The 12,070-nt window shown below is 44.5% G+C and overlaps 1 protein-coding gene across 1 annotated transcript in view; it reads left to right on the top strand.

The window, feature by feature from the left end:
- The window catches only part of LOC143785923 (cytohesin-3), a 118,313-nt gene extending 112,330 nt beyond the window's left edge, over positions 1–5,983 (top strand). The window contains exon 13 of the mRNA XM_077275067.1: positions 2,501–5,983. Coding sequence (XP_077131182.1) covers positions 2,501–2,573 — 73 coding nt within the window. The 3' untranslated portion in view covers positions 2,574–5,983. The remainder of the gene's footprint in view (positions 1–2,500) is intronic.
- The last annotated feature ends 6,087 nt before the right edge of the window (positions 5,984–12,070 follow it).

Below are 12,070 nucleotides of genomic sequence, written 5' to 3'. Positions count from 1 at the left end.
CATCCTTGGTCCTTGTAAATATGGCGGCAATTACACTTGTTTGTGACTGATTGCAACTTGTATGCAGCCTAAGAGTGTGTTTACATTAGACAGCCTGACCCATCGGTCGGCTGCATGTTTACTGATCAACGATCATTTAAAGAGAATGTCAACAGGTTTTTGCTACCTCATCTGAGAGCAGCATGATGCAGGCAAAGAGAAGCTGAATCCAACTTTGTATCACTTAGTTTACTGGGTGCAGCAGTTCTGACACATTCAGAGCTTTTAGCTTTAGAATGAAGCAGAGCTGAGGAAGATAACCCCACCCACACCACAGCTAAGCCCGCCCACACCAGGCTTTGTATATACCATGTCCATAGACTATGAGCTGCTTATCACAGAGGGGGCATTGCCAGATCAGTCCAACAATGTGAATCTCTAAAGGTACCTTCACACGAAACGACGCTGCAGCGATAGCGACAACGATGCCGATCGCTGCAGCGTCGCTGTTTGATCGCTGGAGAGCTGTCACACAGACCGCTCTCCAGCGACCAACGATGCCGAGGTCCCCGGGTAACCAGGGTAAACATCGGGTTACTAAGCGCAGGGCCACGCTTAGTAACCCGATGTTTACCCTGGTTACCAGCGTAAAATGTAAAAAAAAACAAACAGTACATACTTACATGCGCGTCCCCCGGCGTCCGCTTCCTGCACTGACTGACTGACTGAGCGCCGGCAGTAGCAGGGCACAGCGGTGACGTCACCGCTGTGCTGTACTTTCACTTTCACTTTGCGGCGCTCAGTCAGTGTGGGAAGCAGACGGCGGGGGATGCGAATGTAAGTATGTACTGTTTTTTTTTTTTTTACATTTTACACTGGTAACCAGGGTAAACATCGGGTTACTAAGCGCGGCCCTGCGCTTAGTAACCCGATGTTTACCCTGGTTACCAGTGTAAAATATCGCTGGTATCGTTGCTTTTGCTGTCAAACACAACGATACACGGCGATCGGACGACCAAATAAAGTTCTGAACTTTATTCAGCGACCAGCGACATCACAGCAGGATCCAGATCGCTGCTGCGTGTCAAACTAAACGATATCGCTAGCCAGGACGCTGCAACGTCACGGATCGCTAGCGATATCGTTACAAAGTCGTTTCGTGTGAAGGTACCTTAAGTGATCCTTCAGTTAGTAAACGGCTCGCTCTTGACAAGCGACATCCCTGAATTCTGTGTTTTAGCCACTATCTCCTGATTACACAGCAAAAACCGGCTGAAGTATTCCCTTTAATAGCGTGTTTAAGTAGGCCAACCACACTTCTGATGGACAGATCATTCTGTGCACAAATGTAGTAATTGTTCTCGGCAGCACATGTCCTATTTACATAGGACAATGTGCTGCTGAGAACAACGATTTTTAAGTACAATGGGCATTTTGCTTGTTCGTGTGATTGGCATCCTATTTACACTGCTCATTCCCGATAATCCTGCAGTGTAAATGCACTGTAAGAAGTAGTCGTGAGCGGCACATCTCGCCACGTAAACAGAAGGTGTGCTGTATTGACCAGTGCCTCTGCCCAGTTAGCCCATATAAAAGCCTTTAATCAAGCACCAACTTGGTCTATCATTAATTGTGCTCATCAGGTACAAATCTACTTGGATTAGAGCACTACTAACTTGACCTACGGTATATACCGGACTTCTATATAACTGCTCTTCATTTTAAAGCTTTAGTTTTATTGTTCATGATTTTTCATCAAAAGTAAAATTGCAGCATTACTGGGACTCGCTCAGCTCTTGTTTTACTATGGGACATTTCAGCCATAGGCATTTATCACCGGTCCTCTGAATAAGTGATGGATGATAGTTTGGTGCCCAGATCTCGGTCCACTGTCCTCCTCAGCCACGTATTTGTGCCTTAGAAGAGTTTGTATCGAGCAGTGGCAGAGAGTGTATTATTCCTTGGCTGACCATTGCATCTACGGTCCTCAACATTGCTCATCCCTTGAACGGCACATGTTGAAACCTCAGCCATCTTAGACATCTTTGCCTGGGAGAGACCTTGCTGATGCAGTAGAACTACCTTGTGTCTTGTTGCTGTGCTCAGTCTCTCCATGGTGTATGACCTTTGATATGAAACTGTCTTCCACAACCTCACCTTTGTAATGGTTTGGCTGTTCCTTACTCCGTTTTAAGCCTCCTACACTGCTGTTTCTGTTTCACTTAATAACTTTTGAAAGCTTTCTTACTTTGCAGCATCTTTTCCACCTCTGCCTAAAGCTCATTTAGTGATTTGGTACTACAGTGTGCATTTTCTGCCTGCATTTCAGGACGCAGATCTGCAGCATGTCCGCCCTGCGAGAACATACCCAATAGCGTAGATTGCCCAATAATACCGAGCTCACGTGGCGCTCACTACAGAACGATGCTAGGTTATGCCAGGTGTGGGGGGCTAATTTAATAATTAGCGTTAATCTGTGGTGTGTTTTCCCCTAATGTGTTTTTGTTCTGTCTTCCTATAGAGCAAGTATTAGTAAAGATCCCTTCTATGACATGCTTGCGACAAGGAAGAGGAGAATCGCTAATAAGAAATAACCTACGTGATGACGATGGTAGCGTCACTCCTGGTACGAGTTAAAGGACCAATCTTAAACCTGGACTTAAAATGCCTTGACGGGCACCACAAGACACGCTCCTTCCAGTGGGAAAGTCAACCATACTGGTATCCACTGCGAATCTCAGCACTGTGCTATCCAGATTCCCCACAGTTTTTGTATTTATTTCCTTTTACTTTGGGCGTCCGACCATTGTAAACTTGATGACGCCTTCATGGTGATGTAAATAGCTCCTGGCACACAACACTATGTCCATACCCAGAGTGCATACATGTCTAATTTCACGTTCCCCTTCCTTTTCTAACATGGCAGCTATGTAGAAGGTAGTAAACGCTCAGACTAGGCGCGGTGCAAGCATAGCATTGCTCCAGCAGGCCATGGCTATCCCATAAGCTGCTGACATCGGTGCATTCCCTCATTGTTCCCCGAAGCAAAGGACAAGCCTACTGAAACTGGCTTTGGAAATTTGGTTCATTTCACATCCGGATAATCTCCAAATAGCCACTGAATATTGAATATAAGCTAACTTGTCATCTGTACAGTCTTTCTATTTTATATATACGTTACATATATATTGACGCTACATATAATTAACAGCGGGGGTATTACACAATTGTGCCTGCTCTGGAGCAAGACAGTATTGTTGTATAGAGCGCCTCCAGCTGATGACCAAGAGGACGAGTGCATCCCTCCATCCATGCATGATCACACAGTGCGGTGTGTATCCCACTGCAGCCACGAAAACATTAGGAATTATGCCTTAAGCAGCCAAAATCTGTGACCCCAATGTTTCAAAGGCCTTTTTTTTTCCTTGCCGATTGAGCCATTGGGTATGTTGCCCGTGGTGTGGAGATGGAGAGACGACCCACCTCTGTAGTGTGGAGATGGAGGGACGACCCTCCTGTAGTGTGGACATGGAGGGACGACCCTCCTGTGGTGTGGAGAGGTGGAGGGACAACCCTCCTGTGGTGTGGAGATGGAGGGACATCCCTGCTGTGGTGTGGACGTGGAGGGACATCCCTCCTGTGGTGTGGAGGTGGAGGGACGACCCTCCTGTGGTGTGGAGGTGGAGGGAAGGACCCGCTTGTGGTGTGGAGGTGGAGGGAAGGACCCGCCTGTGGTGTGGAGGTGGAGGGAAGGACCCACCTGTGGTGTGGAGGTGAAGGTACCCACCCACTCACACAGGACCTCAACCACTAAGCTGTCCCTGATGTAATGGTATATGTGGTTGACTTTATGCAACGTTTCTTCAATTGTGTGGATACAGGTGGTTTATATTGTTACGTTGTGAATTTTGTCTATAAAATAATAGTTTATTTTTGCAGCAAAAAAAAAGTAAAAAACAAGAGATGACTTTTGCCAGTAAAGCCACCGGAAATGAGCACAGATCCAGGAGAGCCATGCATTTTAGTTCCATGGGTGGACATAGTTACATGTAGAACTATTTTGTTTTATTCTGCCTGTGTTTGTGTGTGTGTGTGGGGGGGGGGGGGGGGGCTTTATGTGGAATGAAGAGATTTAATGGGTGTGTGTGTGTATGTATGTATGTGTGTGTGTGTGTATATATATATATATATATATATATATATATATATATCCTTCATATTGGGGCCTTAGAGATAAATCAGATATTCCCATTTTACCTGCAAATCATTACAAAGTACCATTTGACATACATGGGCATCCAAAGAATGTAATATTGGCCTATGCTCCTCCAAACCAGTGCTGGACATGACTGCTGGCCTTTAGGGCTTTGCTCGATGAAGACCTTACCTTGTCAGGTCAATAATCAATTGATCGCCAGGTGTCTGATCAGCTGTTATCAGTGGGACTACAGTGGCCACTACAGGTCAAATGTAGTATTACATGCCAGCTATCCATAATAGGAGCCATTCTGTTTTGTGGGGAAGGGAGGAGGGGGCTGTTATTGCATTTTCAATGGGAATATTTTGGCCACATTAAACCATCATTTTTTACTACTTGTGCCTAATTCCACCTGGCACCTCTTCTTAACCCCAAAATCGTGCTAGAACCTGAGATTGTTAACGAACCTCCTCTAGGAGATGGTGCTTGAAATCAGATAATGGCCTTACAAGTGTTCTGTACAAGCCGTTTCCTGGCCTAGCCCCTTCCTCAGATATATAGAAAGTGCTTTACATGGTGACGTGTGTGTACACTGTATATATGTAAAGGGTTAAATATTCAATAGAAGGTATGGTAACCTGGGCACACATTTCATCCAGTTCTCTGCATGTGTGACGTTACCCTGACACACATAGTGAGCAGCTATAGACGTCCACTGGGAATTTAAAGGGACGCCCTCATTCTGTCGTGAAGTGTCAATGTTATATATTTGGGCACCAGTATATGGTGGGACATAGTCCAGATACTTGTCTGCCGTTCATCCATCTTACACTGAATTATTTGGTCACCAATGCCTGCAGATGCTTCATTAGCCCAATGGATTGGGTTGCGTACGTGTGAAATTATTTTTCATAAACTTTATATAAAGTTGGGCATGGTGTGGAATCTCTTTGCAAGCTCGGTATTAGAGAAGATCGCCATGCTATATATGTCAGTAAATAGGCCGATCAGTCAGCAAAGTGAAAACTAAAGGTGGCCGCACACATTGGCCTAGAGCTCGGCAAAACCAAAATGTTCATTCATTAATGAAACGTAACAATTTAGCCGACCGATGACAAATCGTTATCATCTGCTAAGAAATTATCTCCGTTTCCAGATTTCCATCCAATAATTGCTGGCTATAATTCTGTGAAAGAACAATCCTAGAAAGATCATCCACCAGGTCAGTGAACATATAGGGGCCAACATGGACTGAAATGTGTGCGACTACATCCGCGTAACCATCATTCACCCGAAAATCATATGGTCATTGTTTATTTACCCATCAACCTACTTCTACCTAAGTGTATGTAAGTCGGACGGGGATCGGATCGTAGTGCACGGACTGGCCGGCGGCTATCTCAACTCGCACGTGACCTCTTCATGTATTTCTGTGCAGGTGGGTAGAGCCGCCGGCCAGTCCGTACACTGCGTTCCCATCTCTGTCTGATTTATACGGCCGTCTGACTCTTACCCAGTTCCTTTAAGTGGTTCATATATGACCTCCTTCCCCCCCCCCACAAGGTTTTAGGCCGCAGACTCAACCTATATGTTCAATTATGTATCTAAATGACCAAACTCCATTGTAAGTCCTAGACCCCAATAACGAGGCGGTGTTACTGACGGCAATGTGTGTTACTCTCCCAATTGTTTCCATATACTATAGACATGTACAACACAATAGATCCTCGTTGACGGAGGTCCCGGATTCCTCTCTAGGGACTGTGGAGTTATTACTTGTACTTATAAAAGTAGTTTTAAAATGTTTTTGATTATTTGTACTTGGTGTCCTATGTAAATGGGGCAATTTGCGTTTCCACTTGGTCAATACTATGTGGATTGATGTGTCGGGATATATTCAACAGTAAAAGAAAAAAAAAGAAACTGGAAGGAAACGGGTCTGCCATCCCGAGGGAGGAAGGAAGGAGATCCCAAGTAAAGGGATGTTTGGATTCTAACGGCAGATCACTGATAAAGAAAAGATGATCTACCAAGAAATCACAGCTCCGTTCACTTCTGTGGTGTTAAACTATGGCTATTAGTGGTGTTTGAGGAAAAAGGTTTGCCGTTTAGTTTTTTATTACAACCTGTTAAAGTACTCAACCAAAAATGAGGCTTGGAGAGATGGCATGTTTTATGTTCTAGGCAGTGGGAAAATGAAGGAACAACAGTATTATGCATCCCGAGTGTAAGAGCGGCCGAAATGTGTGGCCTCTGCTCAGTAGGAGGACGTTGCTCTCCGTACACTGTGCCGCCCTCTGTTCTGTACGGTATGTTAGTTGGGTGGTAGTGACAATCTAATGGACTCCCCAACCTGACCCACTTGGTCACCGTAATAGGCGGATGTTCATCGCTTTCCGCTGATGGATCTGAACAATCCAGGTCTGACATTGACCTATGTGAAGGCATCAGCAGATCTGGAAGTGGCAAGTGCCTTCATCATTTGCTGTGAAAAACCCATTATCTGACCAAGCCGATCTGTCCAGGGTTATTGTATCAAAAATGTGGTGGTTTAATGCGGGTACCATATGTAAAGAGTTTCTTACTGAGGCTCACTGCAGATAACTTGCATCTTGCGCCGGCCATAAGATAGGCCTCCGTTATAGGCTTGTCCCGGTCTTTTGACGCCCCGTTGCTTGTGACTTGCTTCCCCAGAGGGGAATATTCCCATCTCTAAGATCCTATCCCAATATGTAGACGATCTAATAATATTAGCAAATGCAGTATAGTTCTTCTGATTCACTATATCGTTTACCCCATTTGTAGGGCATTGCAGTAGCTTAGGTATCCATGGTTACGAGCACAAACAACCAACTGTCACTGTGTGTTGAAGTAACCATGGATGCCTAAGCTGCTTTGCACATGGGGTAAACGACATAGCGAAGCTGAAGAACTATACTAAATTTCTAATTGGAATTATTTGTTAATATTATAATATTATTATTACACCTACTACCTATTGGGGTAGGATCTTGGAGATTGGAATACATCTTTAAGTCTTGGCTGCTACATCTGTGTAAGTGCCCTTGTTGCCTACATGAGTAGTGATTCTTTGAACCCATTTTATGCCATCATAGCTGACTGGACGACCATCACTGGCTTTGTAATCACATATCTAGGTTTTCTAGTACACATTATTGTATTAGGGCCCCTTCAGTGATTTTTCGTGCTCCTACATTTTTCTGTTAAATTGCTTGATGTCCATTCAAGCTGACCATGTAGACCTAGTTCAGGACGGACATTCGCTCCACGTTCAGTAGTTTGTGATATATATATATATATATATATTTGGAATCCAAAGAGGAAGGGTAAAGTTTGCATTTCGGAGAGGGGTGTCTAGCGGACGGTGCCTGCGCCTGCTGTGCATACATATGACCCTACTGTGACTAGTATTTGCAGTGACTTTTGTTACTTTTCTTGCACTGAGCAGCATTTGCTTCACATTTTCATTCCTTCTAAGAGTATACAAATCGCTAAAAAATATAAAGAAATAATAATACAAAAAAAAAAAAAAAATTACATCCAGGATTTAGCTGGCCTAAATCTTGTGTTCAGAAGAAAAATGAAGAACTTTTTTAGGTCGTGGAAGCAATTTGTGCTTTTACAATGCAACATTTATATTTTCCAGAATCATTCTCCGTTTCGGCAAATCCATTTATACGTATATCTACTTGTGCTATGGAGCGGTCTATAGGCCGCTCTTACCCTGGAGTTTATGTTGGGTATTTAGTCTTTTATTTATTTTTTAGTAAATCCAGAATGTTTCTATTTGCATTGAAATTTAATTTTAAAATGTAAATATTGTACAGTTGTATATTCCATAGATTATGTGCAAAAATGTAAACCCGATTCTTTGCATGAAGGATTCTGTATCTTTTCTGAGTATATAACTCAAAATCCAGAATAATTAGGGGGGAGGGGGGAGAATTGCAAATACTGTTACCTTTCTTGGAATATAATTAAAGGCGTATATTGTTCAAACCGGCTTGGTCTTTCTTTTTTTTGTCATTCAGCAACAGTTTCTAATGTTTTGTTTTGCAGAATACAGGCTGCTGTAAATCATGTTTGTACCGACAGTCGTTTAATGGCCTGTTTAGGCAGGCATATGGCATTTACTGTATGCCCAGAACAATCAGTAATAGATCATTGTGTGCACATAGCCGATGTGTTCTCACCAGCACGTGTCCCGTTTACAGCCTTCTCCATACAGGGCAGATACGGACAGTAATACATAGCCGGCATCTGCTTGTAAGAAGCCTTTATCGCTGCTATTTCAGTATTTAAATGCAGCTGTCAATCACTAACTGTGGCTTTGTGCTAATGAAAATCGCTAGTGCGCATGCTCATTGACTCCCCACAACGTGATCGCAGGGAGACTGATGGGTTACAATGACAGCAGGAGGCCCGCTGAAGGCTTTCTCTATTGCTGCCATCTTGCTATTCCTGGGTGATGATCAATTCCAAACATATTTCTTCATTTCTACTCCCAATGAAATTCGCCGCCGATTGTAATCGGAACCGAATTTTGAAAAATTCGCTTAACTCTATTCTTCTCAGATGAGAACAGGTTCGCACATGTGTAGTGTGTGGAGATGCCGTGGAGAATGTTCTGCTGCCTGCAACATCCTACAGCATCACCGGTTTGGCAGTGGGTCAGTAATGGTGTAGGGAGGCATTTCTTGGAGGGCCGCACAGCACTTCATGTGCTAGCCTGACTACCATTAGGGGATGAGATCCTCAGACACATTGTGAGACCATATGCATGTGTACTGGGCCGGGGTTCTTTCTGATTAGTGATGAGCGAGTATACTCGTTGCTCTGGTTTTCTCAAGCATGCTCGGGTGGTCTCCAAGTATTTTGGCGTGCTCAGAGATTGTTTTCCTCGCCTCAGCTGCATGATTTGCGACTGCTAGACAGCTTGAATACATGTGTGGAATGCCTGTTTGTTAGGGAATTCACACATGTATTCAGTCTGTCTACAAGTCGCAAATCATGCAGCTGAGACGACGAAAACTAAATCTCCGAGCATGCCAAAATACTCGGAGATCACCTGAGCATGCTCGGGGAGACCCCAGCAACAATGCTACTCACCCATCAGTACTTCTGATGCATGACAATGCTAGGCCTCGTGGCTGAAGGTTGTCTGCAGTTCCTACATGATTGAGGCATTTATGCTATGGACTAGCCTGTCCATTCCCCAGACCTGAATTCAATGCACCACAGACTGTGCAGGAATTGACTGATGCTTTAATCCAGGTCTGGGAGGAGATCCCTCAGGAGAACATCTGCCCCCTCATCAGGAACATGCCCAGGCGTTGTAGGGAGGTCATACAGGCATGTGGAGGCCACACACACTACTTAGCATCTTTTCCTTTTCTTGAGGCACTTCCATGGAGGTTGGATCCGCCTGTAATTTGATTTTCCATTTTGATTTTGATCAGCATTCCAAATCCAGACCTCCATGGGATATTAATTTTGATTTACATTGATTATTTTTATGTTTTATTCTTTAAGACATTCCACTATGTAATGAATAAAGTTTTGCAACTGGAATATTTAGTTCAGTGATATCTAGGATGTGGGATTTTAGTGTTTCCTTCTTTTTTTTTTTTTAGCAGTGTACAGTGATTCACTCTCTACTTTACCCGGAAAAATTGTTTTAACTTCTAAAAAGAAACAGCTGACCATACTACTGAAATTTGGACTGAACATAGTTTGGTTCAGAAGTGAGCATGCAATAAACCACAGCGATGAGAAAAGTCCTCATGACTAGTGGTCTCGCTGACTTGTCATCTCCACGAGAGAGACTTGCTGCACGTCGGTAGTTTGTGTGGTGCTTGCATTTCACTCTTGTCGAATTCCTTCTTTATTTCACAATCTACAGATGCAGTTTGGAGGAGCGGGCTTTGATCAAGTGAGCTTCTAAAGAAGTTTGGAGGTCGAAATTCACCGTCCAGGTTGTGTATTCTGTCATTGGTGAATAAGCTGGAACGTACAGGAATATTACCAGATAGACATTTTTGGACATCCTCCATCATGCCTGAGGAAACAATTCATTGGACATAATTTCACAATTGATGAGCGAACGTGTTCACATAAGGTGTTTTCTGAGCACACTTGAGTTCTTCGGTGTGCTCGAAAAACGTTAAAAAAAAAATCATTGGAGTTATCAATTTTTATTTTTTGCATACGACGCATGATTTGGAGCAAATCTAAAGTAGCGGGGATGTGCAGCAGTCACTAAACCAGGTGACAGCTGTAGTGATCCGCTCCATGCACACCTTACATTGGGCCTCTGCTGGAGCCAGTAATGGCTGATCGGTGAGGGTGCCAAACATCGAATCCCCGCCGAGCAATCCTGCGGATAGGTTATCAATATCAGTAGTGGAAAACCACATTACTTTTACAGCAATGGTAATAAAACTGCCTCTTATCGAGGGCCGCCTGCATTGGTGTGTAGCACTCGAGGTCAGAGTAGCGAACCAGAGGGGAGTCTCCAGTGGGCAAAGGTTCTAACAAAATAATAGGCCCCAAAGGTCCAGCAGAAGACTGTTCCATTTGGATCTAATTACTTGCCACCAGAGAGATGGGTTGATGCAATCATAAAATACACATGCTGTATAGCATAATTGCCCCTGATGGGAACCTCTGTTCTTTCCGTCTACTTCACAGTCCTAAAACCATATTTCAATATTCCTGTATTAAAGGCGGTTTCACATCTTCAGCACAAACGTACTGCTTCCCAGTCCTTCTGCTGGTCAGGTGTGGTGGGCTCATGCTAGACTGACAGTTTGGACTAGCTGCATCGCTGTTCTCTGCTGGATCAGAGGAGGGCAACCACACTGAAGACGGCCACATCGGGAGTTACCACACTGAAGCCGGCCAGATCGGGGGCTACCACACTGAAGGTGGTCAGATCGGGGGCTACCACACTGAAGTCGGCCAGATCGGGGGGCTACCACACTGAAGCCGGCCAGATCGGGGGGCTACCACACTGAAGCCGGCCAGATCGGGGGGCTACCACACTGAAGCCGGCCAGATCGGGGGGGGCTACCACACTGAAGCCGGCCAGATCGGGGGCTACCACACTGAAGGTGGTCAGATCTGGGGCTACCACACTGAAGCCGGCCAGATCTGGGGCTACCACACTGAAGCCGGCCAGATCGGGGGCTACCACACTGAAGGCGGCCAGATCGGGGGCTACCACACTGAAGGTGGTCAGATCTGGGGCTACCACACTGAAGCCGGCCAGATCGGGGGCTACCAGTGCGATCGGGCTGGATTCAGAGCCTATAGTCTATAAGCATTGCACACATTCGATCTCTGCAACTAGATTGTTCCAGTAGGCAGTAAAGTAATCGGTGAACAGAAATCAATTACGGTAAATGAAAAATCCCTCCGTTCTTCAAATGTGTAATAAAAAGTCAATTGCCAAGTTCTTTGTACTTAGAAGGACTTTACGATCTAAAGGGAACTTGTCCTGTTGTACATGCAGCCCGATCTGTGGACAACGTGGTAAAGAGGAAAAGCTGAGCAGAAGGATATATAGTTTTGTGGGAAAAGAGTCAATTTAAGGTTTATTTTATTTATTGAAATCTCTACTGTTTGTATACATAGGAGTCCAGTGGGCGGTCCTACTGGTGACTGACAGCAATCTACGCATATACAAGCATACAGGTAAGACTCAATCACTGGACTCCTATGCATCCAAACACCAGGGATTTCAATTAATAGAATCCAAGTTTTACTGGAAATTTTCCCACAAAAATGTGATTAATTCTCCCTGCTACGCAACATCCCACCTGCAGATCAGAGACCATTTTCGTCATGAGAGGTTCTCTTAAACTGATAAGC

This window comes from Ranitomeya variabilis, chromosome 7 (assembly GCF_051348905.1).
Source record: "Ranitomeya variabilis isolate aRanVar5 chromosome 7, aRanVar5.hap1, whole genome shotgun sequence".
NCBI classification, from domain to species: Eukaryota; Metazoa; Chordata; class Amphibia; order Anura; family Dendrobatidae; genus Ranitomeya; species Ranitomeya variabilis.
This window is presented reverse-complemented; position numbering and strand designations above follow the sequence as displayed.